The sequence below is a fragment of the Phascolarctos cinereus genome, unplaced genomic scaffold (genome assembly GCF_003287225.1).
Source record: "Phascolarctos cinereus isolate Bilbo 61053 unplaced genomic scaffold, phaCin_HiC Scaffold_726;HRSCAF=1367, whole genome shotgun sequence".
In the NCBI taxonomy this organism is placed as follows: Eukaryota; Metazoa; Chordata; class Mammalia; order Diprotodontia; family Phascolarctidae; genus Phascolarctos; species Phascolarctos cinereus.
The window spans coordinates 378,799,475-378,825,493 of NW_027556098.1; the positions used below are offsets into that span (position 1 = coordinate 378,799,475).

The 26,019-nt window shown below is 49.5% G+C and overlaps 1 protein-coding gene across 1 annotated transcript in view; it reads left to right on the forward strand.

The window, feature by feature from the left end:
• The window catches only part of HSPG2 (heparan sulfate proteoglycan 2), a 167,935-nt gene that overhangs the window by 139,524 nt on the left and 2,392 nt on the right, over positions 1-26,019 (forward strand). The window contains 31 exon segments of the mRNA XM_020983019.2: positions 242-366; positions 368-394; positions 648-795; positions 1,001-1,144; positions 2,901-3,035; positions 3,138-3,322; positions 5,323-5,518; positions 7,060-7,239; positions 7,534-7,794; positions 9,791-9,986; positions 10,726-10,823; positions 11,675-11,941; positions 12,239-12,348; positions 13,127-13,274; positions 13,360-13,476; positions 14,295-14,412; positions 15,000-15,144; positions 15,634-15,733; positions 15,947-16,056; positions 16,449-16,557; positions 17,312-17,410; positions 19,380-19,601; positions 19,946-20,190; positions 21,796-21,967; positions 22,514-22,636; positions 22,974-23,024; positions 23,722-23,797; positions 24,323-24,401; positions 25,139-25,203; positions 25,419-25,502; positions 25,809-25,912. Coding sequence (XP_020838678.1) covers positions 242-366; positions 368-394; positions 648-795; positions 1,001-1,144; positions 2,901-3,035; positions 3,138-3,322; positions 5,323-5,518; positions 7,060-7,239; positions 7,534-7,794; positions 9,791-9,986; positions 10,726-10,823; positions 11,675-11,941; positions 12,239-12,348; positions 13,127-13,274; positions 13,360-13,476; positions 14,295-14,412; positions 15,000-15,144; positions 15,634-15,733; positions 15,947-16,056; positions 16,449-16,557; positions 17,312-17,410; positions 19,380-19,601; positions 19,946-20,190; positions 21,796-21,967; positions 22,514-22,636; positions 22,974-23,024; positions 23,722-23,797; positions 24,323-24,401; positions 25,139-25,203; positions 25,419-25,502; positions 25,809-25,912 — 4,239 coding nt within the window.

Consider the following 26,019-nt stretch of genomic DNA (forward strand, 5'->3'; position numbering starts at 1 on the left):
CGTACAAGGCACAGACCAGTGGAAATGGAAGGTTCTTTCAGAGGGAAGACACAAGTCACTCACTTCTCCAGCCCTGGTTTTGTCATCTGTAACATGAGGAGATTGGATTTAATGACCTCTCCATTTCCCTCCAGCTTTAACTCTGCGATCATGTGAATTGAATTGAATTGAATTGAATTGAACCTGAAATGTATGAGGGAGAATGATCTCCTCTGCCTTAACCCTCTGTGTGTGCCCACAGCTGCCGCCACATTCATACCTATCAGGATTGAGTCCTCATCCCCATCAGTGACAGAAGGGCACACGGTGGATTTGACCTGTGTGGTCACTGGGCAGCCCCATGCCCAAGTCACATGGTATAAGAGAGGGGGGCACCCTCCCCACCCGACATCAGGTATGGAAACAAAGGATGGGCTGAGCCCAAAGTTTCTTTCCCCATCCCAACCCCTTCCCAGTCTTTGCCTTCTCTTGGCCAATTGGGTGGCTTCCCTGAGCATGACAGTCCCTGCCCTCCCTCTCCAAGCCCGACCGGAACCTCTCCGAGAAACCTGGGGGGGAATTAGGATGTGTCGGACTGAGCTAGGCAGACAAGCCCTTGACTGGTTACTCCTCCTTCCTGTTAATTCTGTCATGTCCCTGACCCCCAGGTCCATGGCTCCCACCTGAGGCTGTACCAGGTGTCTCGGACTGACGCAGGCGAGTATGTGTGCCGGGTGATCGGTGTCTCTGGCCCTCCACAGGAGTCTTCATTCACCATCGCTGTGCTGCCCTCCACTACTACTGCTGAATCCTACCGTGAGTTGTGACAATCCCCCCCAAAACAGGACAGGCTTGAAGTAGTGGCTTATCTGACTGAGGCACCCTCCCCCTGCCCTACCCCTCCACCTATCCTGTGGCCCACCTCCTTAGGACTCTTGAGTCCCGCACCATCCCTTTCCCTGAGCCTACTATCGTTCTCTTCTGGTGCCCTTCAGTCCCACTAAGCCTGCCTTTCCTCCAGGCCTTCAGAGCCCAGTCATCTCCATTGACCCACCAAGCGCCACTGTACAACAGGGCCAGGATGCCACCTTCAAGTGTCTGATCCACGATGGGGCGGCCCCCATCAGCATTGAGTGGAAGATGGCGAGAAACCAGGAGCTGGAAGGTGAGCAGAGCCTTGGAGGAACCTGGGGTCTGGCAGCATTGGGCTGGCTAAGCCAGGAACCACCTGCCTTCGTGGGCACATTTGCCTCTAGCATATAAGGGGAGAGGGCCAGAGGCGAGAGATTTATCATGCAGAATGCCAAGAGTCAGAAGTCACCAGGGAGAACCCAAGGCCTTGAACAGAGGGAAGCTTGTCTGTTAGGCTTATAAGAATGGACTCTTTGGGCATTTAGAAGGCTCTCACTTCAAAGAAGGAAGTTACTTATGCTAATACGAGTTAGCCTTTGTGTGGGCACCAGGTGGCATAGGGACCTCAATTATCTCTATTCAGATATAGGCACAAATTTCCAGCTGCCTCTCAGATAACAGGAAATGGTTGTCCATGTCAAGGGCAGCTAGGTGGCACCATAATATGTACAGCCCTTTGCCTGGAGTCAGGAAGACTCTTCTTCAAGAGTTCAAATCTCACCTCAGACACTTACTAGCTGTGTGAGCCTGGCAAGTCACTTAACCCTGTTTGCCTCAGTTTCCTCATTTGTAAAATGAGCTGAAGGAAATGACAAAACCCTCTAGGATCTTTGCCAAGAAAACCCTAAATGGGGACATGAAGAGTTGGACAAGACTCAGAACTGAACAACAGCCTTTGGATAGCATTTTAAGACTTCCAAAATACTTTCTATAGGATATCTCATTTGATACTCATAAGAACTCAAGGTGCTATTATCCCCATTTTACAGATAAGGAAAATGAGACTAGAAGGTCAGACAGATTTTGACTAAATGTAAGGGGAAAAAAAGGTCTTTAACAATCAGACGTGTCTTAAAGTGGCATGTGCTGCCTTTGGCAGGTAGTGAGTTTCTCATCACTAGAGCTCTTCAAGTACAGACCACATGGCTATTAGTCAGGACTGCTACAAAGGGGATTCCTGCTCCTGTATGAGTTGGATGAGATTCTTTTGACAGTAGGCCCTAGGAGGGTCTGAGGCAAGAGTTCATTATCACTAACTTCTTCACGCAGGGCCCACTTGGTAAGGATATCTTCCAAAGGATTCCGGCTCAGCTCCTCCATGTAGTTGCTACCAGGCTCTAGCCAAATCGTGTCACCTTTTTGACCCACCTTTTCCTGATCTATAAAATGAGGAGTTGGACTAAATGGTCTCTAGGGTCCCTCCTAACTGACATTCCATGTTCTAAGGTTCCAAATTCTGACATTCTTTGTTCTCTCTCCCTTTCACATTTGACATTCTGTTCTTATAAGGCCCTTTCAGATCTCATGTTTTGTATTCTAAGGTACCTTACAGTTCTGATATTTGCTGTTCTAAGATCCCTCCCAGATCTGACATTCCATATTCTAAGGCTCCTTTCAGCACTAATATTCTATGTTCTTAAGTCCCTTTTATATTTACTAATCTAAATTTTCTTCCACACATAATATTCTGGAAGAAAATTTAGATTAATAAAAGGGCCCTCCCAGTTCTCACATTCTGTGTTCTAAGGGGCCCCTCAGCTCTCACATTCTCTGTTCGAAGGGCCCCCCAGCTCTCACATTCTCTGTTCTAAGGGCCCCCCAGCTCTCACATTCTCTGTTCTAAGGGCCCTCCCAGCTCTGACACCCTCAGTTCTGTTCCTAAGTGAGAAGGGCACTTAGCGATCAGGAGTGCACTGGGGAGAAGCAGTCAGGACCCTAAGTGCCTAGAAGGGCTGAGGACCAGGACAAGATCTGAGCCTCTCCTGTTCTGCTTACCTTCTCCCTTGCAGACAATGTGCATCTCAGCCCCAATGGCTCCATCATCACCATTATGGGTGCCCGGCCCAGCAACCATGGCACCTACCGCTGCATGGCCTCCAACCCCTATGGTGTGGCCCAGAGTGTCGTCAGTCTGAGTGTGCAGGGTAAGTGTGTGGGGTGAAATCCCTGGGGCCTGGGTGATCTAGATGTTCCCAGGGGCCTACCCTGAGCTGGCTCAATAAATTCCATTTCCTTGCCTCCCACAGGACCGCCCACAGTGTCTGTGCTCCCTAAGGGCCCTGTGCAGGTGAAGCTTGGCAAAACTGTCTCCCTGGAGTGTGTTAGTGCTGGAGAGCCCCGACCTTCTGCCCGCTGGATGCGCATTGGGACACCCCTCAAGGTGGATCACCATCGGACTTTGGGGCCCATGGACAGCCATGCTGTGCTGCAGGTAAGGACTGGGATCTGGGCAGGGCTATGGGGCTTCTGTGAAGAAGCCAGCCCAGGAAGAGGGCATGACAGGGACCAGGGCAAGAAATTAGGGATGCAGCACAGCCAGTGCCTGAGTATTAATGTTCCTGGGCAACCTCTAAATTTTGTGTAAATATATAAAGCAATTTGAAATCCTTAGCTATGATCTAAGAGTCATCTATCAACATTCCAGCTCTCCCAGATGCAGAGCAACCAGGGGAGGATGTCACTGGTTGCCAGCCTAGGGGGGGAGAGGTGGGGAGCACCAACATTTAAGCCTGCCAAAAAGCAGGAAGAGAGAGGGCTGGTGAGTGGGAGAAGGTGATGCTTGTGAAGGCAGCAGATGCATGCTGGCAATCAGGGTCTGCTAACGTGGGGCATTATTTTGCAAGAGAGGGCCCTGGATCTTCGAGGTGCATCTGCTGTTTCTGTGTTATCCCTTCTTCCTTTATTGCCATTGTGTTTGGGGGGAGGGGGTCACAGACAAGCATTGGGCCTGCCTCCTGGAATCCCCGCACAGTGTATGTCAGAGTGGAGCAAGGGGATGATCACAAAGGTCACAGTCAGTCTGGTTCCACTGTTTGAACCGGCCTCCACCTGAGTGTTGAGCTGGCTCCCATTCCCAAAGATCCTTAACCAGGACAGAGTGGCCGGGGCTTTGCTAAGGACACTTCTGAGAAGTCCAGAATCGCCTTGATCCTCACTGGGTAGTGGAGAGAGACAGGCTCTTCAACTCTTCCAAGTGATTCCATCTCAGGGGCTCGGCTGGACTGCTCTCCCCTCAAATCTTTGGGTTCTGAACTAGCCTGCACTTTTTATCCAAGTCCCAGAGGGTGGAATTCCCCCAGCCAATCCCAATATATCCTATCTTCCCTGGTTGAAATACTCTTGATTAGGTGATTGAGTCAAAGGAGAGGGGAAGCCTTGTTTGCCCCCCTGGTTCACACTTCTGATTGATTGATTGGGTGGAGAAGTCTGGAAGTCCTCTATAATGACTGAGGTAGGGGTATGGAACACCTCCTCTTACACAAGGTGAATCCCTCCCTTTACGTGACAACCCTAGTGAATGTCTAAGAAGCTGTCCAAAGCATGTCCCGCATATGAATGGAAACTGTTATTCTTTCTTTCTCACTGGTGTACAAGGTTTTAAGGGGATCTAAGAGCAGGCCTAGAAGGAAAGGGCTGCACAGCTGCATGGTGTTTGGCTCTGTCATTGCAGGCGGTGCTATTTTTTTTTCAATAATATTTTCCCCCAATTACATGTAAAAGACAATTTGTAACATTCTGGGCTTTTTTTTTAAAGTTTGAGTTCCAAATTCTTTCCTCCCTCCTTTTCTTCCTCCCTGAGACAGTAAGCAGTCTGATACATTATACATGTGCAATTGTGCAAAACATATTTCCATATTAGTCATCTGTGGAAGAAGAAAGGAAGAAAATAAGAAAGTATGCTTTGGTCTGCATTCAGACTCCATTAGTTCTTTCTCTGGAGATGGATAGCAATTTTCATCGTGAGCCTTTTGGAATTGTCTTGCATCATTGTATCGCTGAGAAGAGCTAAGTCATTCCCAATCGATATTGCCAGTTACTGTGTAAAATGTTCTATTGGTTTTGCTCACTTCACTCTGCATCACTTCATGTAAATCTTCCCAGGTTTTTCTGAAACTATCCTGCTCATCATTTCTTATAGAACAATAGCATTCCATCATAATTATATGCCACAACTTGTTCAGCCATTCCCCAATTGATGGGCATCCCCTCAATTTCCAATGCTTAGCCACCACAAAAAGAGCTGCTATCAATAACCTTGTGCAAATAGGTCCTTTTCCCTTATTTTTTTTTTAAATCTCTTTGGGACTCAGACCTAGTAGTGGTGTTGCTGGATCACAGGGTATGCAGTTTTATAGCCCATTTGTCATATTTCCAAATTGCTAGGAGGAGTCTGTTCTAAGCATTCTCTCTATTCTCTGTGCCTACCCCCAGATTACAGAGGCCCAACCAGAGGATGCAGGCACCTATGTCTGCTTGGCCCAGAATGCTCTGGGCTCTGCTCAGGCTCGGGTGGAGGTGAGTGTAGAAACAGGCACAGCACCCATGGGTGCCCCTGAGGTGCATGTGGAAGAGGCAGAAATGACAGTGGAAGCAGGGAAGACCGCCACCCTACGCTGCTCAGCTACAGGTAGGGAAGAGGGCATGGCCCCCCCAGGTAGGAAGGGGTGGTCAGAATTACCAGGACAGGGCACTGGGGAAGGACATTCCTGAACTTCAGAGTGTTCCAGCAATGAATACATAGATGTCTGCTAAAGTAGACAGCTAGGGGGAACACCACAATGCACAGAGCACTGGTCCCAAATTCAAATCCAGCCCCAGGCATATTTAGCTGTGTGACCCTGCTCAATTAACCTGTCTGCTTCAGTTCCCTCATCTGTAACATGGGATAAATAATACCTCCTACCATCCAGAATTGTTGTGAGGATCACATGAGACGATATTTGTAAAGGGCTTCATACAATACCTGGCAGATAGTAGCTGCTATATAAATGTTAGTTATTATTATCATTAAGCACACTATTGCTCTGATGACCAGTGGGTCATAGAGGGTAGGCACAAGCCATCCCAAGAGCTGTGCTGTAGCTCGACATGTCAAAATAATAGTCAGCCCTTTACTGTGAGCTGCTCTGGGATATCTGGGGCTTGTGTGTCACTCAGAGCTCCAACTCTTCTACTAGAGCCATCTTGGCTGCTGTTTTCCTTGATCTCTCACTTAAGAGAGCTAGCAGAGCTCAAAGATCCTGGGAGCTCAGAGGAAATGAAAAGAGCATGAGATGATTAAAGACCTGGTTCAAATGTGGGCCCTTCCATTTACAATCTGCCATATTGGGCACTTGACTTCAGTTTCTTCAGTAAATGGAACAATAAAATCTTTTTGGTCCCATATCAAAGCAGAAAAGCAACTTGAGAGCTATCTGGGTACTGAGGATAAGTGACTTATCCAGGGTCGCACAGGCCAGTCTGAGAGAGGACTTGAACCATGATTCTAGGAGTTTTAACTAATGCCTCTCAAGCAGAAATACCTACCGGCTGAATGAATGAATGAATGAAAAAGCATAAGTGCCGACAATGTGCCAGCTATCATGCTGAGTGTTGGGAATACATTTTTTTAAAAAACCAGTCCTGGGGAGTCCTGGGATGGATGGGGGAGCAGAAGTTTTGAGGACCCAACTGTCACCCCCTTTCTAGGAACAAAGGTGGGGTTTATTTGATTACTTAGCGGGCTGGAAGGGTGTGGGACACCCTCCAGCCCACTGCCTGGAGGGAGGTGAATTGGGTAGACCACTTAATGAGTTGGGAAACTTAATCCTGTTATCTGGTGAGAGTGGGGGTTTGGTATGTCCATATTTAATGAATTAATTGAATCATTCACCCATCTTGGGAACTGGGTCCCTGGGCTTAAATTCTAAAGTTGATTGGGTTAGCAATCTTTTGATTGGGGTGGGGCAGGAAGGGAAGATGTTTTCTGGTGACCTAGAGGTGTGGTTCCCCTATAGATAGGCTGAGAGTTGAATGGAATGAGAATGAATTGTGGTGATTTAACTGGATTATTTCTAAAATCCCTTATACCCCCAATCCCATCACACTTAGAATGGTCTAGGTTGTCCAAGGATGCCCTGCCCCACCCCCAACCCCCCATCCCCACTCCTGGTTCTTTCTCCCCTCTAGGGAGCCCTCCTCCCACTGTGCATTGGTCCAAGCTTCGGGCACCTCTGCCCTGGAAGCATCAGCTGTCTGGCAACACCCTGATCCTCCCTGAGGTTGCCCAACAAGACTCCGGCCAGTACATCTGCAATGCTACCAACTCAGCTGGGCATGCTGAGGCCACTGTCATCCTGCATGTGGAGAGTAAGGACTTGGCCCTTGGCCCCAGGAGTGGATGCCCCCTCTTTAGTCCACCTGCTGGCCAGCAGCTGGAGAGCCCTCTCTGCCACCTCCTTCTGGTGTCCATCTCTTTGCTGCCCATCTCCCCATTTCTGACCTCAGCCCATCTCTCCCTTTGACCTCCAACAGAGCTGGTTTCCAAGGCAAAGCAGCCTCTTTGCCCTTCTCCCTTCACTCCCCACCTAATCTGTGATCTACATGTGCTGCCCCTCCTTGCCTGCTTGGTGCCCTCACCCCTTTTGTATTTATCTCCCCCAGGCCATCCATATGCCACGACAATCCCTGAAGAGGCCCTGGTAGGAGCAGGAGAAATGGTACAGTTTCAGTGCCTGGCACACGGGACACCCCCACTCACCTTCCACTGGAGTCGGGTGAATGGAAGCCTCCCCAGACGGGCAGCTGTTCGAGGGGACCTGCTGCGCATCAACCCCACCTCCCCCGAGGACGCTGGCCAGTATCAGTGCCTCGTCACCAACAAGGTGGGCTCTGCCCAGGCCTTCGCCCACCTCCGAATCCAGGGTGAGAGGCACATGAAAAGGGAAGGGGAGTGACTTTCTGTGGACACTGTTTATTAGTGCCAGTGCTTCCTGGTACCCCTACGTAGGCCCCCACTGCCTCTGCCACACATAAAGACTCACACCTCTAGCAAGTTCCCACTGTGTACCAAGGCCTGAGCTCTGTAATAGGAATGCAAAGATGAGAAACAAAACAGTTGGTGATCCCAGGGGGCATACTGGCTTTTGAGGGGTTAAAACACGTACTCAGGTGTTATACAAAATGAGTCAGCTGATGGTACAGTGGCCTACGGTCAACAAAGACCTGAGTTTAAATCCAGCCTCAGACACTAGCTGTATGACCTGGGCAAAGCATTTCTCCTGTGTGCCTCAGTTTCCTCATCTGTAAAATGGGGATTATAACAGCCCTACCTCCCAGGGTTGTTGGGAGGATCAAATGAGATAGTATTTGTAAGGTGCTTAGCATGGTGCTTGGGGCACAGTAAGCACTATGTAAATGCTAGCTGTTATTATTATCATCATTATTCTTAGAGAGAGAGTATTAAAGAGTAATTTGAGAAGGGAGAGGAGAGGAAAGAAGTAGGCCCTAAATAAAGGGCCATTCACACTGAAGGCAGGGAAGGCTTCTGAAAGGTGGGGAGGAGGAGGATGGAAAGTGTTCCAAGAAATCGAGATTCCCCCCAGAGTGAGCTGTGAAACAACACTGAGGAGTCTGCAGACATGGGCTGGCCTCCTGGCTCTCATCCTGTGACCTCTTTGGTCCTGGGTTTCGTCATCAATATAATGAGAGGGTTGGGCTAGATGACCCAAGGTCCTATCTGGCTCTAGACCTATGAATCTAATATTCTATCATAATAATAATTAGCACATACATGGCAATTTAAGGCTTACAGAGCACTTTACTTAATCTGTCAACCCAATGGTAAGGTCCGTGTTATTGTTATCTCCATTTTACAGATGAGAAAACTGAGGCAGAGAGAAGGGTTTTTCTGTGCCCACAATCACAAAACTAGTTAGAGTTTGAAGTAGCATTTGAACTCAGGTCATCAGGAATCCAAGTCCAATTTTATCTCCAATGTGGTTAGATGGAATGATCTCTCAATCAGAGCACCTGATTTCAGTATAATTCAATTCATCAAGCATTTACTAAGTGTTGGGGTTTAGGGGTTAGTGGTGACTGGAGGACGGGTCTAAGGAAGGTCTCCATGGGAGTGGGACCTATACTGCTTGGCCAAGGGAGAATGGAGTCTAGATAGGATTAAGGGTGAGAAGTGGCTGGGGCTAGCTGGAGGTAATAGAATTGGGAGATTGGGTGTAGGCGATAATGAAAGGCCAGTTGATAGGATTATAGCCTTGGGGGGAACACCAGAGATTTGGCCATGTGAGAAAGTCTAGGGTTTTTTCTTTTTGTGATCCAGATCCCATCCTCATCACTAAGCACCTACTAGTGCTAGGTTCTGTCCTAGAAGTTGGAGATAAAAAGACAAAATGAAACAGTCCCTGCCCTCAAAGAACATGCATTCTATTGCTTTGACATGCTGGTACCAGGTCACTTCCCCTGGGCTTCATTGTACCCTCTGTGAAATGGGGCCTGCATCATTGAACTGGATGTTGGCTGGAAGTCCCTCTCCATCTCCAAAATTTGGTGGATTGAATTGGAGTGGGGGTGAAGGGGAGCCTGTGGGACTGGTGGGACTGAGGGGGCTACAGGGGAGGAAGAGAATTCGGAACTGAAAATTTTTTAAATTAATGTTAAAAATTTTTTAAATAGATAAAGTCAGGAACTACACCTTATTTCTCTATCATAAGCATCTAGTCTGTCTGTCTCTAACTTCCAAAGCAGATGAAATATTAAGTAGCATAAGTCAGGACCCCCTCATTCCTCCTATGCCATCTCTGCTTCCCCGATGCATCTTCAAGCAGAAGGGCCAGGAAGGGGCCCCTTACCCTGTGACGGCCAATGAGCAGCAGAGCTGTGACCTGCAGCCTTGTTCCAGCAGGTGCCCACCCTGCAGTCCCCTACCCGGCAGCTTCAGCTCCAGCCGTGCACATCACACCTCAGCAGGAGACAAAGGGCATCGGGGGCAGCGTCGAGTTCCACTGTGCTGTGGATGGTGACTCGGGTGCCCAGATCCACTGGTTCAAAGAAGGAGGGCAACTGCCACAGGGTCATACTGTGCAAGATGGGGTGCTTCGGTGAGGAGGGGAGGTAGATGTGTGGGGGAGGGGGCAGGCATCCTGTCCCTGGAGTCCCTGCCATGGAGCCCAGGAGAGAGCTTCACACCTCGTGTGTAAGAGATATAGTGACTTTGGCGTCATCCTAACACTAGCTCCTATTATAGCAGTGCTAAGGTTTCCAAAGTAATCTCACTATAGCTCTGGGAGGTCGCTTAACTAATCAGTAGGTAAGCAAACATTAAGGACTTCCTATGTGCCTGGCACTCACTGTTCAAAGGGCTGAGAATTCAGATACCAGCAGAAAAAAAAAAAGACAATTTCTGCCCTCAAGGAGCTTATATTCTAATGGGGAAAGACATAAAAGGGAAGATGGGATGAAGTGGGGGCATGGGAGAGAAAGTTCTGGAAAGAACCTGAAGGAGGGTGGCCAGAAGCATGAAGAGCGGCCAATCAGAGGGAGGGACTGCAGGGACACAGAGTATGTCCAGTGGGTGAATTCCAGGGCAGGAGTGAGGTTTCAGGAAGAAGAGGTTTTGGGGAGCATGGAAGAAAGAAGGTCCTGGACAGAGTCAGGAGGGCAGCCCAGAGAGGTGTTCTCCCTGTTTTACAAAAGAGGACACAGAGTCCGAAGTAAAGTGATTTGTCTTTACAGATGGAAAATGCTGCTGTTACTGTTAACTACTCTAATTCTTATTATCATCGTTGTTTACCTGGCCTTTCTCAGCACTACCAATGCTGGACTTTGACTTCTTTACAGGATCCAGAATTTGGACCAGAGCTGCCAGGGGACATATATTTGCCGTGCACATGGGCCATGGGGCCAGGCCCAGGCTAGCGCACAGCTAGTTGTTCATGGTAGGTGGAAGTCTTTTTTTTTCTTTTTTCTTTCTTTTTTGGAGGCAATCGGGGTTAAGTGACTTGCCCAGGGTCACACAGCTAGGAAGTGTCTGATGCTGGATTTGAATTCAGGTCCTCCTGATTCCAGAGCCAGAACTCTATTCACTCGGCTACCTAGCTTCCCCATGAGTGAAAGTCTTGGTCTAGTCTGGGAAATTTGTATTCAAAGAGCCTCAGACCTCAACAGGTGGGTGGGGAGGAAAGAAAACTAGCAAAGGGAAGGGTCTGAGGGACTTGAGGCAGTCTTTTAATTATACACCCTTCCAACCCTGAGATAATCCTATATAAACCTTATTTATGGAGCGTTAGAGTAGTATAACATCTGACACAGATGAGAGATATCCTGTGGGTGTAACAAAGTAATCACTCTCCAGACCCTGTGGTTTAAGACCTCAGGCAGCTTACAGCCCAGCCCAATGTGCAAGACATTCTCTAGAGGGATACATGTGAGAAAGGAGAGCACTGGCAAAGGTAAAGCCAACCTGGTAACCAGACCACAAAGATCTCAGCGAATCCTCCCTCCTTCTTGTCAATACACCCAGCTCCTCAGTATATAAGCCAAATTAGGAAACACAAATCTGGGCTTTCCAAACTTTTATAAATTGCTGAGAGGCAGCATTGCAGTGGGAGAGAGACCAATGCCATCTTAAAGGCTATTGGCATCAGTTGCTTCCTGGCTGCTCTGAGCTTAACTGCTCTGCCTCCTTGATTATGATAAGCATTTGCTACCTGCCTCTCCATCAACTGGGGCCAGCGCATTAGGGCCCCCGCATCTCTGAATCCCTGTCCCTCCCTCTCTTTCTCCCCAGCTCTACCCTCTGTGCTCATTAACATCCGAACATCAGTGCAGACCGTAGTAGTGGGTCACGCTGTGGAGTTTGAGTGCCTGGCCCTGGGTGACCCCAAGCCTCATGTCACCTGGAGCAAAGTGGGAGGCCAGCTGCGCTCAGGCATTGTGCAGAGTGGAGGCACCATCAGGATTGCCCGCGTGGAGCAGGCGGATGCTGGGCAGTATCGATGCACCGCCACCAATGCTGCAGGGACCACCCAGTCTCACGTGCTGCTGCTCGTGCAAGGTAAAGGCCTACCTTAGATCCCTCCCGTATCCTGCACATCATTTGTTCTCTGGGCCCATCATTTCCCCCAATCACCAAGTCCACCCATGACCTGGGGGTCCCTAAGCTTCAAATGTGGCCATGCCTGCCTTTCATCCCACTTCATGTCAATCGTGCCCTCCCAATCTCATAACCCAGCCATTCCCACCACTTCCCTTTAATCAGCTCTGTCCTTCTTTAATATCCTCCCTCCCAGACCTGCCTCTCTGCCCCACACAGTGCCTGTACCTCACAATATGTACCCCCTGCCCCTTTTAGCTTTGCCCCAGATCTCGGCCCCTCCCGAGGTCCGAGTGCCTGCTGGCTCTGCAGCCGTCTTCCCTTGCATGGCTTCGGGCTTCCCGACTCCTGACATCACCTGGACCAAGGTAGGGACCTGTGTGGGAAGAGAGGGAAATGTGAAGGTCACTGGAGAGTAAGAAAGACTAAAGATGGGGTCAAACCAGAGGATGAGAGGAAACCTAAAGACATGAAAGAACCTTCTCAAGAGAAATGAGACATCATTGAAAGATGTGGGTTCAAATCCTACCTCAGACATTTACTCACTATGTAACCATTGGCAAGCCATGTAATCTCTCAGGGCCTCAGTTTCTTTTTCTGTAAAGTGGAGAGAATTGGACTAACTGACTTAAGGTTGTTTCCAGGTCTAACATTCTGCAGTCTTGCCATCCCCTTTATAGTGTATTTTCCCTGATTCAAGGCTGATTTCCTGGGCACGGACTCTCTTGGCGCTCTAATCCTCTCCTCCCCTCCCCCCCATCCCCTCGTTGTGACTGATGCTGGTGATTGGATGCAGGATCCACTTCTGAGATCTGGGGGGAAACCTTAAAAATCATCTCCTCCTCCAAACCTTTCATTTTACAGAAGGGGAAACTGAGGCTTTGGGAGGGATGAGGTTCACTCATGGCCCCCTGCTAAGGAGTATCAGAGCCGGACCTTGAACCTGGGTTCCCTGACTCCAAATTCAGCTCTCACTACACTGCATCACGGGACCCAGGGATAAAAGGAAGGGCTTCTCGGAGAGAATGAACAAGCTATGGTAGAAAGTCAAAGATCCTCATGTGTGGTACCAGGCCTTGGAGCCAGAGCACCAGGCAGCTGATAAAGGGGCTGGAGCTGAGTATAAGTGGCTATATTTTGTTTCAGCTGGAGGGAGACCTTCCCCCAGACAGTCATCAGGAGAACAATGTGCTGACTCTGCCCTCCGTCCGGCCTCAAGATGCTGGCACCTACATCTGTACTGCTACCAACCGCCAGGGCAAAGTGAAAGCTTTTGCCCGCCTCCAGGTACCAGGTGAGACGGCCCTGATGCCAGCCTCCAACTCTCCCCTGCCATGTCTAGTGAGTTATGCCCTCTGACCACCATGCCTTGTCCACAGAGAGGGTGGTCCCTTACTTCACCCAGACCCCACACTCTTTCCTGCCTCTGCCTACCATCAAGGATGCCTACAGAAAGTTTGAAATCCGAATCAATTTCAGGCCTGATGCTGCGGATGGTAAGAGGATGGGTGATCACCAGTGGGGCGGGGTCCCTCTCTCAGACTTGGGGATGGAGGCCTGGCTGAAGACCTGACTCACTGTAGAACACTTCCCATTACATCATCCTCTCCCATCGGCTGAGCCCCCCCAGGTCTTCAGGCCATTTCTCTGCCCCTCTCTTTATCTATCTCAGAGCACATACAGACCAGCTAGTGTCTTGTCTTTCTCTCTCTTCTTCCTCCTCTCTCCTCTCATTCATTCATTCTTCATCTCTTCCTCTTCTCTCTCCATGGCGCCTCCCCTCCTGGGATTCTCCAACATCATCTGTTCTTCGTTCCTCTCTGTCCTATTTATCTGCTCCATCCCCCCTTCTTCCTGAGGCCCTCCCTCTTCCTCCCTTTCCCCCCTTCTCCTTATCTCTCCCTCCTCTCCCAATTCTGGCCCATGCCTCCTGCCTCTCTCCACTTTTTCCTGTTTCTGCCTGTCTTCGGTCTTCCCTGTCCAGCCCTCCTCCTTTATTCCGGTAAGTCCTCTGCCTTCCACACACACCCTTTGGGAATTTCTTCATTTAACTGATCGCTCTGTGGGGACAGGCATGAGTTCTCCCTCTCTGTCACATTTTAGCGGGTTCCCTCTAATCTGGAGGCTCTCCCAGGGGAAAGGGGGAGGGGGATGTAACAGGCCAGATTTCTGTCTCAGAAAGAGCCAAGGACTGAGATGGGATTGGGAAGCTGAGTAGGGATAGACCAGCCTGGTTTGAGCAGTAGCGTGGCAGGAGGGGACAGAGGGAGGCAGATGCCAGACAGGGAGCTCCTGACGTGGTTGTCCCCCACAGGCATGCTGATTTACAATGGACAGAAGCAGATCCCAGGGCCTGGGAGCCCTGTGAATCTGGCAGCCAGGCAGCCTGACTTCATCTCTTTTGGCCTGGTGGGCGGGAGGCCAGAATTCCGGTGAGATGCCCTTCTCTCCCCACACTCCTGCTTTCTCTCGGAATCCTGAACAGGTTGGAGGCAGGGCCATGGCATGGTCAGGCAGCCTGGGTGACAAATCATGAGTCTACTCTTGAAGACACTCTGGTCTTACGGAGTAGACACAGTCTCAGCCTGCAGGGAGTCCCCAGTATTTGGAAGGGGCAGGGAGACAGGCTACGTATGAAGGACTCCCCTTATGTTGGAGAGTCGGGAATGGTTGTTTGAGCAGTTTGAGCAGAACTACATGGATTTAGTCTGGGAAGGCTTCCCAGAGTAAGCAGAACTGAGTCCATATTTAAGCAAGAAGCACAGGCCTGGTGAGAAAGACCTGGGACAGCTGTCAGTGCATCTGGGATGGAGGGATGGAGGACAGATCTACCTGCCTTGTGCATGGATGGACTGGGTCTGGAGTAGGATCCAGAACTCCTCCAGTTTACTTGTAGCTCCTAGGGTCTCCTGGCAGAGCTTAGGAGAGTCCTGGACTGCCCTTTTTCCCATGGTCTCACACCCTTCCCCACAGTTCCTGATCCCAATCTCCCTTGTCACTAACCTCTTGACCTGAGCAGGTTTGACGCTGGGTCTGGCATGGCCACCATCCGCCACCCCACCCCCTTGGCACTGGGCCAGTTCCACACAGTGACCCTGCTTCGTAACCTGACCCAGGGTACCCTGATTGTGGGCAACCTGTCCCCTGTCAATGGGACATCCCAGGTGAGGCTCTGAGCACTTCTCCCCTGACACCTTCCTTTTCTGTGTGATGTCTCAGAACCTCACGGTGCATGCCCTCAGGAGCTCCCAGTGTGAGAAGGGAGAAACAGGCTCTGCCCTCAGGGAGTCCCCAGGTTGATGGGAGAGACCACAGTCTCTGTCCTCTGGGAGCACTTGGTGTGAGGGAGGAAGATCCAGACACTGCCCCCATACCCTTCAGCTCTTCTTAGGCCTTCCAAAGGCTCTTGCCAGGTCTGCCCCAGTTTGGGGTAGAGGCACAGTTCTCTTTCACATCCTTGCTGCCCTGGGGCATGTTCTAGCATCAAAAGGGGACACAGTGGGCAAAGGGCCTTGTCCCATCTCCTGATGCGGGTGAGGGCCCAGAACTGGGCAGAGGCCAGGAGCATCCAGAGGAGGGTCTAAGGGTGTCCCCAGGGATCAGGCTTCCCACTACCTCCCCTCAACTCATTGGTCCCTTCCCTCACCTTCCAGGGCAAATTCCAAGGCCTGGACCTGAATGAGGAGCTCTACCTGGGCGGCTACCCAGACTATGGTGCCATCCCCAAGTCTGGTCTAAGCAGCGGCTTTATAGGTATGACTCTCCTTCCCTCCCCACATCCCAGACCTCTGATATTCCCCAAGCTGCCTGCCCAAGAAAGTTCTTTTACTCAGCTCTGCCCCAGCAGAGGGAGGAGCTCCCAGTATACGTGAATGCGGCTGGGTATGTTGGTGGCATAGGGAATCTTCCTGGGGTTAGGCAGAGGCAGGTGCCCTGCCCCAGGCCCAGCATCTGTTGCCTCCTCAGGCTGCGTGCGGGAGCTTCGGATCCAGGGTGAAGAAGTGATTTTCCAGGATCTCAACCTCACGGCCCACGGCATCTCCCACTGCCCCACTTGCAAGGACAGGCCCTGCCAGGTGAGGTCATCCCCTCCCTTCCCTTCTCCTGACCCCGGGGGTACCTATAGTACCCTTTTACTGGTAGCCCTAATTAGCTCCTTCAGCTGGTCCATGCCTGGACAGGCCAACTCCTGCCTCCAGGCCCTTTCCTCTGTCACCTTTTCCCACCCTCCCTGCCCCTTCCTCTTGCTCTTCTAAAAGCCTTCTCCTGCCTCTAATGAGCCCAGGGATAGAAACCAGGACCCCAGGGCCTTGGCACCAGGGGACCCCAGGAGGAGGGAGCGCCCCAGGACCTAGGGACCTTGGCACCAGGGGACCCCAGGAGGAGGGAGGGCCTCCATTTTCCCTTCCGTGCAGGGGCCAGGGGATCAGGGGCATTGGAGGCCTGACCTATGGGATCTGCATTGCAGAATGGGGGGTTCTGCCAGGATTCTGAGAGCAGCAGCTACGTGTGTTCCTGTCCCTCCGGCTTCACCGGGAGCCGCTGTGAACACTCGCAGGCCTTACATTGTCACCCAGGTACCTGGCACCCACCAATCAGTCTGATACAAGGGAGGCAGCCTGTACAGTGGGAAGAGCAAGGGGTTTAACAAGAAGATGAAGAAGAAATAATCACTAACATTTATATGACACTAACCTTGGCAAAGCTCATTATAAATTGTCTCATTTTATCCTTTCTTCTACTGGAAAATGAGAGAAAGTGCACTTGATGACCACCTTTAAAGGCCCTTCTAGCCAAGGGTGTGCTGGAGCTAGCTTGAACTGGCTCCTGAGAGCCAGATATTAAATGTTCCACTTAAGCATTTACACATCAGGAGTCGGCAAAGGCTTCAAATCAGGACTTGATTTATATCTTTGTTGATTGTCTAGACTTCAGAAAGTGATGGAGAAAGTGTTAATAATATAGATTAAAGTTAAATGTGTGTCATGTACACTTTTTTTCTGCAGAGCCAGGCGTTAAATGATTACCAGCATACACCTGCTTCTAGCTCCAAATCTCAGGGCTGTGAATTCAACAAATATTTATTAGGACTCTGTCACCCAATCCCCTTTCCTCCAATACATACCAATATCACCTCCAATTTCTACCACCTGCTACATCCTCGATCCCTGCCGCTATGTGACACCCTGGGACCAACTGCCTCCGTGTCCTCCCCTCTCCCAATGCATAGAAAGAGTGGAGGTTTTCTTGGCCCAGACGATGCCCAGCCATTTTCTCCCTCCCCCTTCCCATTCTTAACCCTCACCTGCCCTCTCCTTTCTTCCTCTCCAGAGGCCTGTGGACCTGATGCCACCTGTGTGAACCGCCCAGATGGCCAGGGGTACTCTTGCCGCTGTCACTTGGGCCGCTTTGGGGAGAAGTGCATGGAAGGTAAGTGATGCCAGCCCTCATCACAAAATGGGGACAAGGGACAGGGAGAGAGAGGGGGAAAAGAGGCAGAGGCAGAGACAGAGGAAGAAAGAAAGGGAACATGTGTGCTAATCAGGAGACCTTAAAAATTTTTTTTAATGCACATAGACTTTTTTTAATTTAATTTTGTTTCAATTCCATATTCTCTCCCTCCCATCTTCCTTTCCTCCCCCCACTGAAAAAACAAATGGAAAAAAATTACAAATACATAATCATGGAAAACAAATTCTCATATTAGCCATGTTCACAAAAAGGAAAGAAGAAAAAATGTGCTTCAATCTACACTGCGTCCATCATTCTCTATCTGGAAGTGGATTACATTTTATATCATGAGTCCTTTGGGGTTGGGGTTGGTCATTGTATTGATAAGAGTTACTAAATCCCTTCAATCTTTATATTATGGTAGTTACTGTATAAACTGTTCTCCTGGCTCTGCTCACTTCCCTCTGTATCAGTTCATACAAATCTTCCCAGGTTTCTCTGACACCATCCCCTGTTTCCTATAGCACAATGGTATTCTGTTGCATTCATATACCACAACTTGTTTAGCCATTCCCCAATTGATGAGTATCTCTTCTGTTTCCAATTCTTTGCCACCACAAAAAGAGCTGCTATAATTTTTTTTAAATATGGGTCCTCTTCCTTTTTCTTTAATCTCTTTGGGATACAGACTTAGTAGTGGTATGTATAGGTAGTGTATCTATTTTCCCACATCCTTTCCAGCGTTTGTCATTTTCCTTTTTTGTCATCTTAGTCAATCTAATGGGCATGAGATGGTACCTGAGAGTTTTAACTTATATTTCTCTAATAAGTAGTGATTGGGAACATTTTTTCATATAGTTATTCAAACCTTGGATTTCTTCTTCTGAAAACTGCCTAATTCATATCCTTTGACCATTTATCAGTTGTGGAATGGAGCTTATTCTTATAGATTTGACTTAGTTCCTCATATATTTTAGAAATGAGACCTTTATCAGAGAAATTTGCTGCAGTTTTCCCTTTTCTTACTTTTCTTCTCATTTTAGTTGCATTAGTTTTATTTGTTCAAAAACTTTAAAATTTTACTTAATCAAAATTATAAATTTTGTCCTTTGTGATCCTCTCTATCTTTTGTTTAGTCATGAATCCATAGATCTGACAGGTAATTTCTTCTCTGCTCCAGTAATTTATTTAGGCCATTCCCTCTTAATGTTTAAATTGTGCACTCATTTTGAGCTTATCTTGGTGTATGGTGGGAGGTGTTGGTCTGTGCCTATTTTCTGAAAGACTGCTTTCCAGATTTCCCAACATTTTTTTGTTGAATTGAGCTGAGTTCTTGCCCAAAAGCTTGGATATTTGGGATTATCAAACACAGGTTACTGTGCTCGTTTGCTTCTGTTTATTGTATACCTAATCTTTTTCACTGCCAACCTCTCTATTTCTTACCTACGATCAAATTGCTTTGATAATTACAGCTTTGTAGTATAGTTTGAAATCTGATGCTACTAGGTTCCCTTCCTTCTCATTTTTTTTCATTGATTCCCTTGCTATTTTTGAACTTTTGTTCCTCCAGATGTTTTGTTATTATTTTTTGTAGCTCTATAAAGTAGTTTTTTGGTAGTTTGATTAGTATGGCACTGAATAAGTAAATTAATTTCGGTAGTATGGTCATTTTTATTATATTGGCTCGGCCTATCCATGTGCCATTAATATTTTTCTGATTATTTAGATCTATTTTCATTTTTGTGAAGAATACTTTGTAATTGTGTTCATATAGTTCCTGTGTGTCTTGGCAGGTTATTATTTTATACTGTCTGTAGTTGTTTAAAATGGAATTTCTCTTTCTATCTCTTCCTGCTGAGTTTCGTTGGTAATATAAGAAATGCTGATGATGTCTGGGGGTTTATTTTATGTTCTACAACTTTGCTGAAGTTGTTCATTGTTGCTCCAGGGGTGACAGTGACTACACCAGCCCTGTCAGGTGCCGGTTCATACCTGGCATTACCTGCCCTCACCAACACCCACCACGAACTACGCCTGGACCTTGAGTTCAAGCCGCTGGCTCCTGAGGGACTCCTGCTCTTTAGTGGTGGGAAGGGCGCACCTGTTGAAGACTTTGTGTCCTTGGCAATGGCTGGTGGGCACCTGGAATTCCGCTATGAGCTGGGTTCAGGTGAGTGCCATGTGGGTATGGGGTGGTGGAGATCATGGACCAGGCACTCACCTTGGGCACTGAATGACAGGGAGATGGGCATCTAAGTCCCTGCTACCTCTGATAGGTGACCGGATCTGGGTGCCAGTCTTGGTTCCCTAAACTGGGCTAATGAATGGGCATGCCCTGCCATGACATGGGCTGCTGAAATGACTGCTCCAGAGAAACTTTCCTGTGCCAAACTGAGTACCAGTCTGAAATGCTAGGGGGCTGCCAAGCTGTAGTGCTAGAATATGGTCTTAGTGGGCCCTTTGCCCAAGAACCAGACCAGAACTAAGCCTGCCTTTTCCTGATGTACATTACAGGGACAGCAGTGCTCCGGAGCACCCAACCCTTGACCCTCGGCCGCTGGCACCGTGTGTCTGCAGAGCGGCTCAATAAAGATGGCAGCCTCCGAGTAAACGGTGGGCGCCCAGTGCAGCGATCCTCCCCTGGCAAAAGCCAAGGGCTCAATCTGCACACTCTCCTCTACCTGGGTGGCGTGGAGCCTTCGGTGGCCATGCCACCTGCTGTCAATGTCAGTGCCCACTTCCACGGCTGTATCGGCGAGGTGAGCCTTCCCACTCCCAGCCCTGGCCTTCTGCCTTCTGCCATTCTTGAGCCCCAACGTGCTGTCCCTTCTTGGCTCTGCCGAGCTGTGTAACAATGGGCAAGTCACTTCGTTTCTCCTCTGTAAGATGGAAATAATTACACTTGCAACACCCTTTGGCACAAAGTTACTGCGATTCTCAATGAGATCATCTGTTCGCATTGCCTTGCCAACTTCAGAGCAGGATTTAAAGGCCAGCTGTTACAGTCACCATTGTTATTATCACTGTTGTTATTACTGTTATAATCTCCAGGTCTTGTGTCCTCATCATTGTGATTCTTAAGCTCTAAGAGGCAGTTTCCCCATCTGTAAAACAGAGTCACTGGTACTCTCTGATAATAATAGCTGCCCCCCAAAATTTTTTTTTTAAATTTTAAATAAAAAAAAATAGCTGCCAACATTTCTATGCTACTGTAAGATTTTCAAAGCATTTTATGTGCTTTGAACCTTAGAGTAAGCCTGTGATACAGGGTTTATTATTATTCCCATTTCACAGATGAGGAAACTGAGGCCAAAGATTTAAGTGACTTGCCCAGGGTCAAACAGCAAGCAGGTGTCTGAAGCAATATTTAAACTTAGGTCTTCCTGACTCCCAAGTCCAGTGCTAGCAGGCTACAACCTGTTCTACAATACGACTTTATTATTTTACAGGGTTCTGAGCCTCAGTTTTCTCATCTGTAAAATGGGACCGACAATGATAACAGTGTCTCCTTCATAGGGCTGTTGTAGTAAAAGAGCTTTGTTAACTCTGAAGTGCTATGAAAATGGGAGTTGCCATTGTTGTTAATCAGTGAATAAATAAGTATTTATGTGTGCTGGGCACTGGGAATAGAAAGACAGAAGGATTAAAACAGTCTTTACCTTTAAGGAGTGTGTATACACTTGAGGGGGTGATGGTTGGAGGATGGACGCATGGATAAATCTCAGTACATACAAAATCATTGGTCGGTAATTAGAGAGGGCAGACCCTAGCAGCTGGAGATCAGGGAGAGCTTCACGGAGGAGGTGATACTTGCGCTGAGTCTTAAAGGAAGCACAGGTTTGCAAGGTGAGGAGGGAGTGCACTCCAGGCAGGGAGCCCAGCTGGAGCAAAAGCTTCAAGATGGGAAAGGGCTGGGAGGAGCAGCAGCAAGAAGGCCAGTGTGGACAGACCAGAGAATGTAGGAAGGGGAGGAGAGTTGAGGATGTAGGTTGGGGTCAAATTGTGAGAGGCTTTAGAAGCCAAATAGAAGGGACAGATTCAGTAATAAAAGTTCTGGGCAAGGACTGTGTCTTCTGCATCACACTGAGATCTGTCCCTTCAAAGGCAGGGATTATCTCTTCCTTGCTTGCCCCCTGACTCCTTAACCTGCCTCAAATCTAGTCAGGATTCTGGGCAAAAGTGGAGATATAGGAAAAGGAGAGCATCTCCCTGGAACTCCAGCCTCCAGCCCACCAGGCCAAAGGAGATAAGGTCAGGCCGTCAGGCCCTGGGCCAGTGAGCACATCTCTGGCCTTCAGGGGTCCTCCACTCTTCTCCTTGTCTCCAGTAACCCAAACATTTGCTTCTGCCTTCTTTGGCCCCAGGTGTCAGTCAATGGGAAGCGGTTGGACATGACCTACAGCTTCCTGGGCAGCCATGGTGTAGGCCAGTGCTATGATAGTTCTCCTTGTGAGCGCCAGCCCTGCCAGAATGGTGCCACCTGCATGCCAGCCGGCGAGTATGAGTTCCAGTGCCTGTGCCGTGATGGTTTCAAAGGTGAATGAGTGCCCCATGGGAAGGGTCTTCTTGGGCGGGGGGGAGATGGGGCAGAGAGAAGAAAGGGAGGCAGTGGGTGTTTCCTGCAGGTGGTCTCTCGCTGGGAGGGAAAGGAAAGGGAGGTGGGTGGGTGGGTACTCCCTGAAAACCCCATGACCCAGAGCTGGTGTGCTGAAGGGAAAGGAAGCATGTACATGAAGCCAGAAGACCCCGGTTCAAGTCCCAGCTTGGATACTTTTAAGATAAAAGGATTTAGACCTAGAAAAGGTGTGGGGCCATTTGCTCAGGCTCCCTCTCCCTCCAGATGAGACGCTTGCCCAATGTCACCCAGACACTTAAAAAGCCAAGATTCAAGCCCATTTGGATTTAGGGTCTGACTCTTGACTCTGAGTGGATGTGGGCAAATAACAGCCTCTCTGAGCCCCAGATGCCCCTTGTGTGAAATAGTAATAACACTGCTTGTACTCCTCTTCTTTGCATACTGCAAATCACTTAAAAAATGAGTACTATGATGCCGAATGCCAATCAGTGCCCTTTCCCCCTCAGGAGACCACTGTGAACATGCAGAGAATCCTTGCCTACTGCCAGAGCCCTGCCTTCATGGAGGTACCTGCCAGGGTGCTCGTTGCCTCTGCCCACCTGGATTCACTGGTCCTCGATGTCAAAAAAGTAACCCACCCTTCCTTCCCCTTGCCCCCTGCCCAGGCCCTTCTTCTGCCCTTGGCCCATTAGCTAAGATTGCCACAACAGACAGAATGCTACACAGGGGGATCAGAAAACCTGGGTCTGAGAACTGGCATAGCTATGGGATCTTAAGAAGGCACCGTCCCTCTCTGGGCCTTGGTTTTCACTTCTGAAAGTGGGAGAGCTGGACCAGAGTAGTCTAAAGTCTGTTCTAGCTCCAGCATTCGGAGAGCCTTTGTGGCTTTGGGCCCCCAGTCTAGGCTCAGCGTGGACAAACGCCGAGTGCCTGACTGATGACCAGGACCTGCCCCCTTCCCCACAGGCCGAGGTCCTCCTGAAGCTGACTGGCACCTAGAGGGCAGTGGAGGCAATGGTGCGTATCCCCACAGTACAACCAACCTGAGCTGCCCTGGGACAAGGGAGAGAACAGCCGGTTCCCTCCATCCACTCTTCCTGGGCTTTTCTGTCCCTTTCCTCCAAACATTTCTCACCCTTAGTTCTTGCCCTGGTCTCAGGAATAGCCAGTTGAGTAGGCAGATCTGCCTGGGCACAGACAATTCAGTTCAGTTCAATTCAAAATCTGTCAGAGAAACATGGAGCTTAGCTAAGAAATAGTCTCTGCCCTCATGGAGCTTACAGTCTAGACTAGCAAGAGGATGGGCACAGACTGTTGAGTAGGTGCATCTCTCAGGTACAAATGATTCAATTCGCCAGACATTTAGCCAAACCCTTGTGTACAGAGCCCTGTGGATCCTTGGATCTAGGCTGGGGGTGACAAAGGGAAGGTAGCTTACGAAGTTTAGAGACAGATTGTATGTACCGAGTGGGTGGGTCTGCATATGCCTGGACAGACCAGGGCAGGAATGGTTGACCTGAGGCAGTTTAGCCATAGGAAGGATAACAGAAGTTGTGGGTGAATCTCTTCCCCTAACCATGGGCCCAGAGCCCTTGGAGGTGAGACAGGGAGTCTAGAGAAATAAAAGTGGCATAGGATGATCCTTCGATTCTTGCATTACTTTTTTTCATTTCATCCATCCATTCATTCATTCATTCCCTTTTTCCTTCCCAAGATGCTCCCGGACAGTATGGAGCCTATTTCCATGATGGTGGTTACCTGTCATTCCCAAGCCGTGTGTTCCCTCGGGGGTAAGGCCTCTTCACACCCCCACCCAACATTACACATACAGGGTCTTGGGAGAAAATCTCACTTTGCAAATTTTGAGCTCTGTGGAAGGGGTGGAGGCTACTCTTGGTATTGTCTCTGTCTTTGTTACTATGTGGCATCTCTGGGAGGAGAAAGTGCATCAGAGGAGACCAGAAGTGACGTAAAAGGGGCGTGGATGGGGTCCCCTCAGTCTCGTTGCCTTGGCAGTGTGGGGTAGTCGGGCGTAGCACGGGGCGTCAAGTGCATGGGCATCCCTGCAGGTGCATATTGACTCCAAACACCCCACATTTACCTTAGCTATCTCCTGATGTATTTGACTTTGTTAAATATTTCTCCATTATGTTTTCATCTGGTTCAGGCCACACTGGCAGTGGACTAGACTTTGAGTCTGAAGACTTAGGCTCAGCTCTTAGTTTCCTCATCCGTAAAACAAAGGGGTTGGCCTAGAAGGTCTCTAGGGGGCCTTCTGTCTCCAAAGCCAACGAGCCTTTCTCCTCCTTGTCCAGCCTCCCTGATGTTCCAGAGACCATCGAGTTGGAGGTCCGGACCAACACTCCTAATGGCCTCCTGCTCTGGCAGGGCGTGGTGAGCAGGGCTGGGGGGGAGCTCAGGACTGAGGGAGGCAGCTGTGGGGAGGAGAAAGAACAGGGACTCTGGCAGTCTGGAACCTCAGCCTCTTCTCACCTTGCTGTGAACTTTTTATGAAACTTCTGGCAATTCAATTCAATGAAGCACGTATTACACATTTGCTATGTACAGAGCGTTGTGCCAGACTTGGGGAGGAAAGCCCTGTGTGCATTGGACTTAGACTCTAGTATGGAGATATGATAATTCAGTTCAACTTCAAAGCATTTATTAAGCACTTTTGGTATACAGAGCAGTAGGCTTAGGCACTGGGCAGGGGAGTGGGATAGGGGATATCCCATATGCAGAGAACAGGGTGGTACAGAGCGCTCTGAGGTCTAAGAGGAGAGAACTAGTATCATGGAGAAGACAGTGCTGGACTGTGCATTTTTGGAAAGACCTGGGTTCAGATCCTACCTTTGATTACTATCTGGGGGAGGCTGGGCAAGTTACTCAATCTCCTTTGATCTTCAGTCACCTCTTCTACAATAGGGGAGGGTTGGCTGATCTGGTTGTCAAGGTCCCATCCAAGTCTAAATCTGATCCTGTGAAAGGGCATTACCAACACAGGGGATGGGGAAAGTTTCCTGGAGGAGGTGGTGTTTGAGCTGGGCTGTAATGGATGGGTGGGAGGGAGGATAGTGTGGCCTGGCAAGGGACCTCCAGTCCTCCAGAGCAGCCGTGGGTTTCCCTGGCAGGAGGCCAAAGAGGAAGGCAAGGACTTCGTCAGCCTGGGGCTACAAGATGGGCATCTTGTCTTCAGGTGAGTTCCCCATCTCCCTGAATGTCAGTTACCTCTCTTCAGTACATGAGCCATGCCTGTCTCCCTGCCCCCCTTCCCTTCTTCCTCTGGCCCCTCTCCCCCAGCCCAGCCCTTCTGGGGTTCTCCCAAAGAGAGATCAGGGTCTCCCAGGGGAGGCAGCAGATTCCTCAGATCTTCTGGCTGACTCTCATGCCCCCTCGGGGCTCTGTGTGCAGTTACCAGCTGGGCAGCGGTGAGACCCACATCATCTCTGACGATCCCATCAATGACGGCGAATGGCACAAAGTGACAGCCCTTAGGTAGGGTGCCAGGCATGGGGGAAGGGAAGGAAGGGGAAGCCTGGCATTTGGCCTGTCTCTGGGAGGGACCACAAGCAAAATGGTGACTGCCTGTCATATCTGAGTTTCCTTGGGTCTCTATATTTTGCTTCCTCACCCCAGAGGCACTGGTGCTGGGGAGGGCTGATCCTTGGGAAGATTGGAGATTCCACAAAGAAGGGCGAGTGTGGCCTTTGGAGAATGGAGTGGGGCAGAGGTTGACCCTGGGGAACTCCCCAGGGATAACCCAGGAAAGACAAGTAGAGGCTGATCCCATTATCCCTACAGAGAGGGCAGAAGTGGATCCATCCAGGTAGATGGAGAGGAGCTGGTGAGTGGCCAATCTCCAGGACCCAACGTGGCAGTCAACACCAAAGGCAGCATCTACGTTGGTAAGACATACCCTTCTCCCTGTCCCCCAAGGGTCATCAAGTGGCAGGTTGCTGGGTGGAATGGGAAAGAGGAATGGAGGAGTTAGGGAGACCCAACTCGAGGCCAA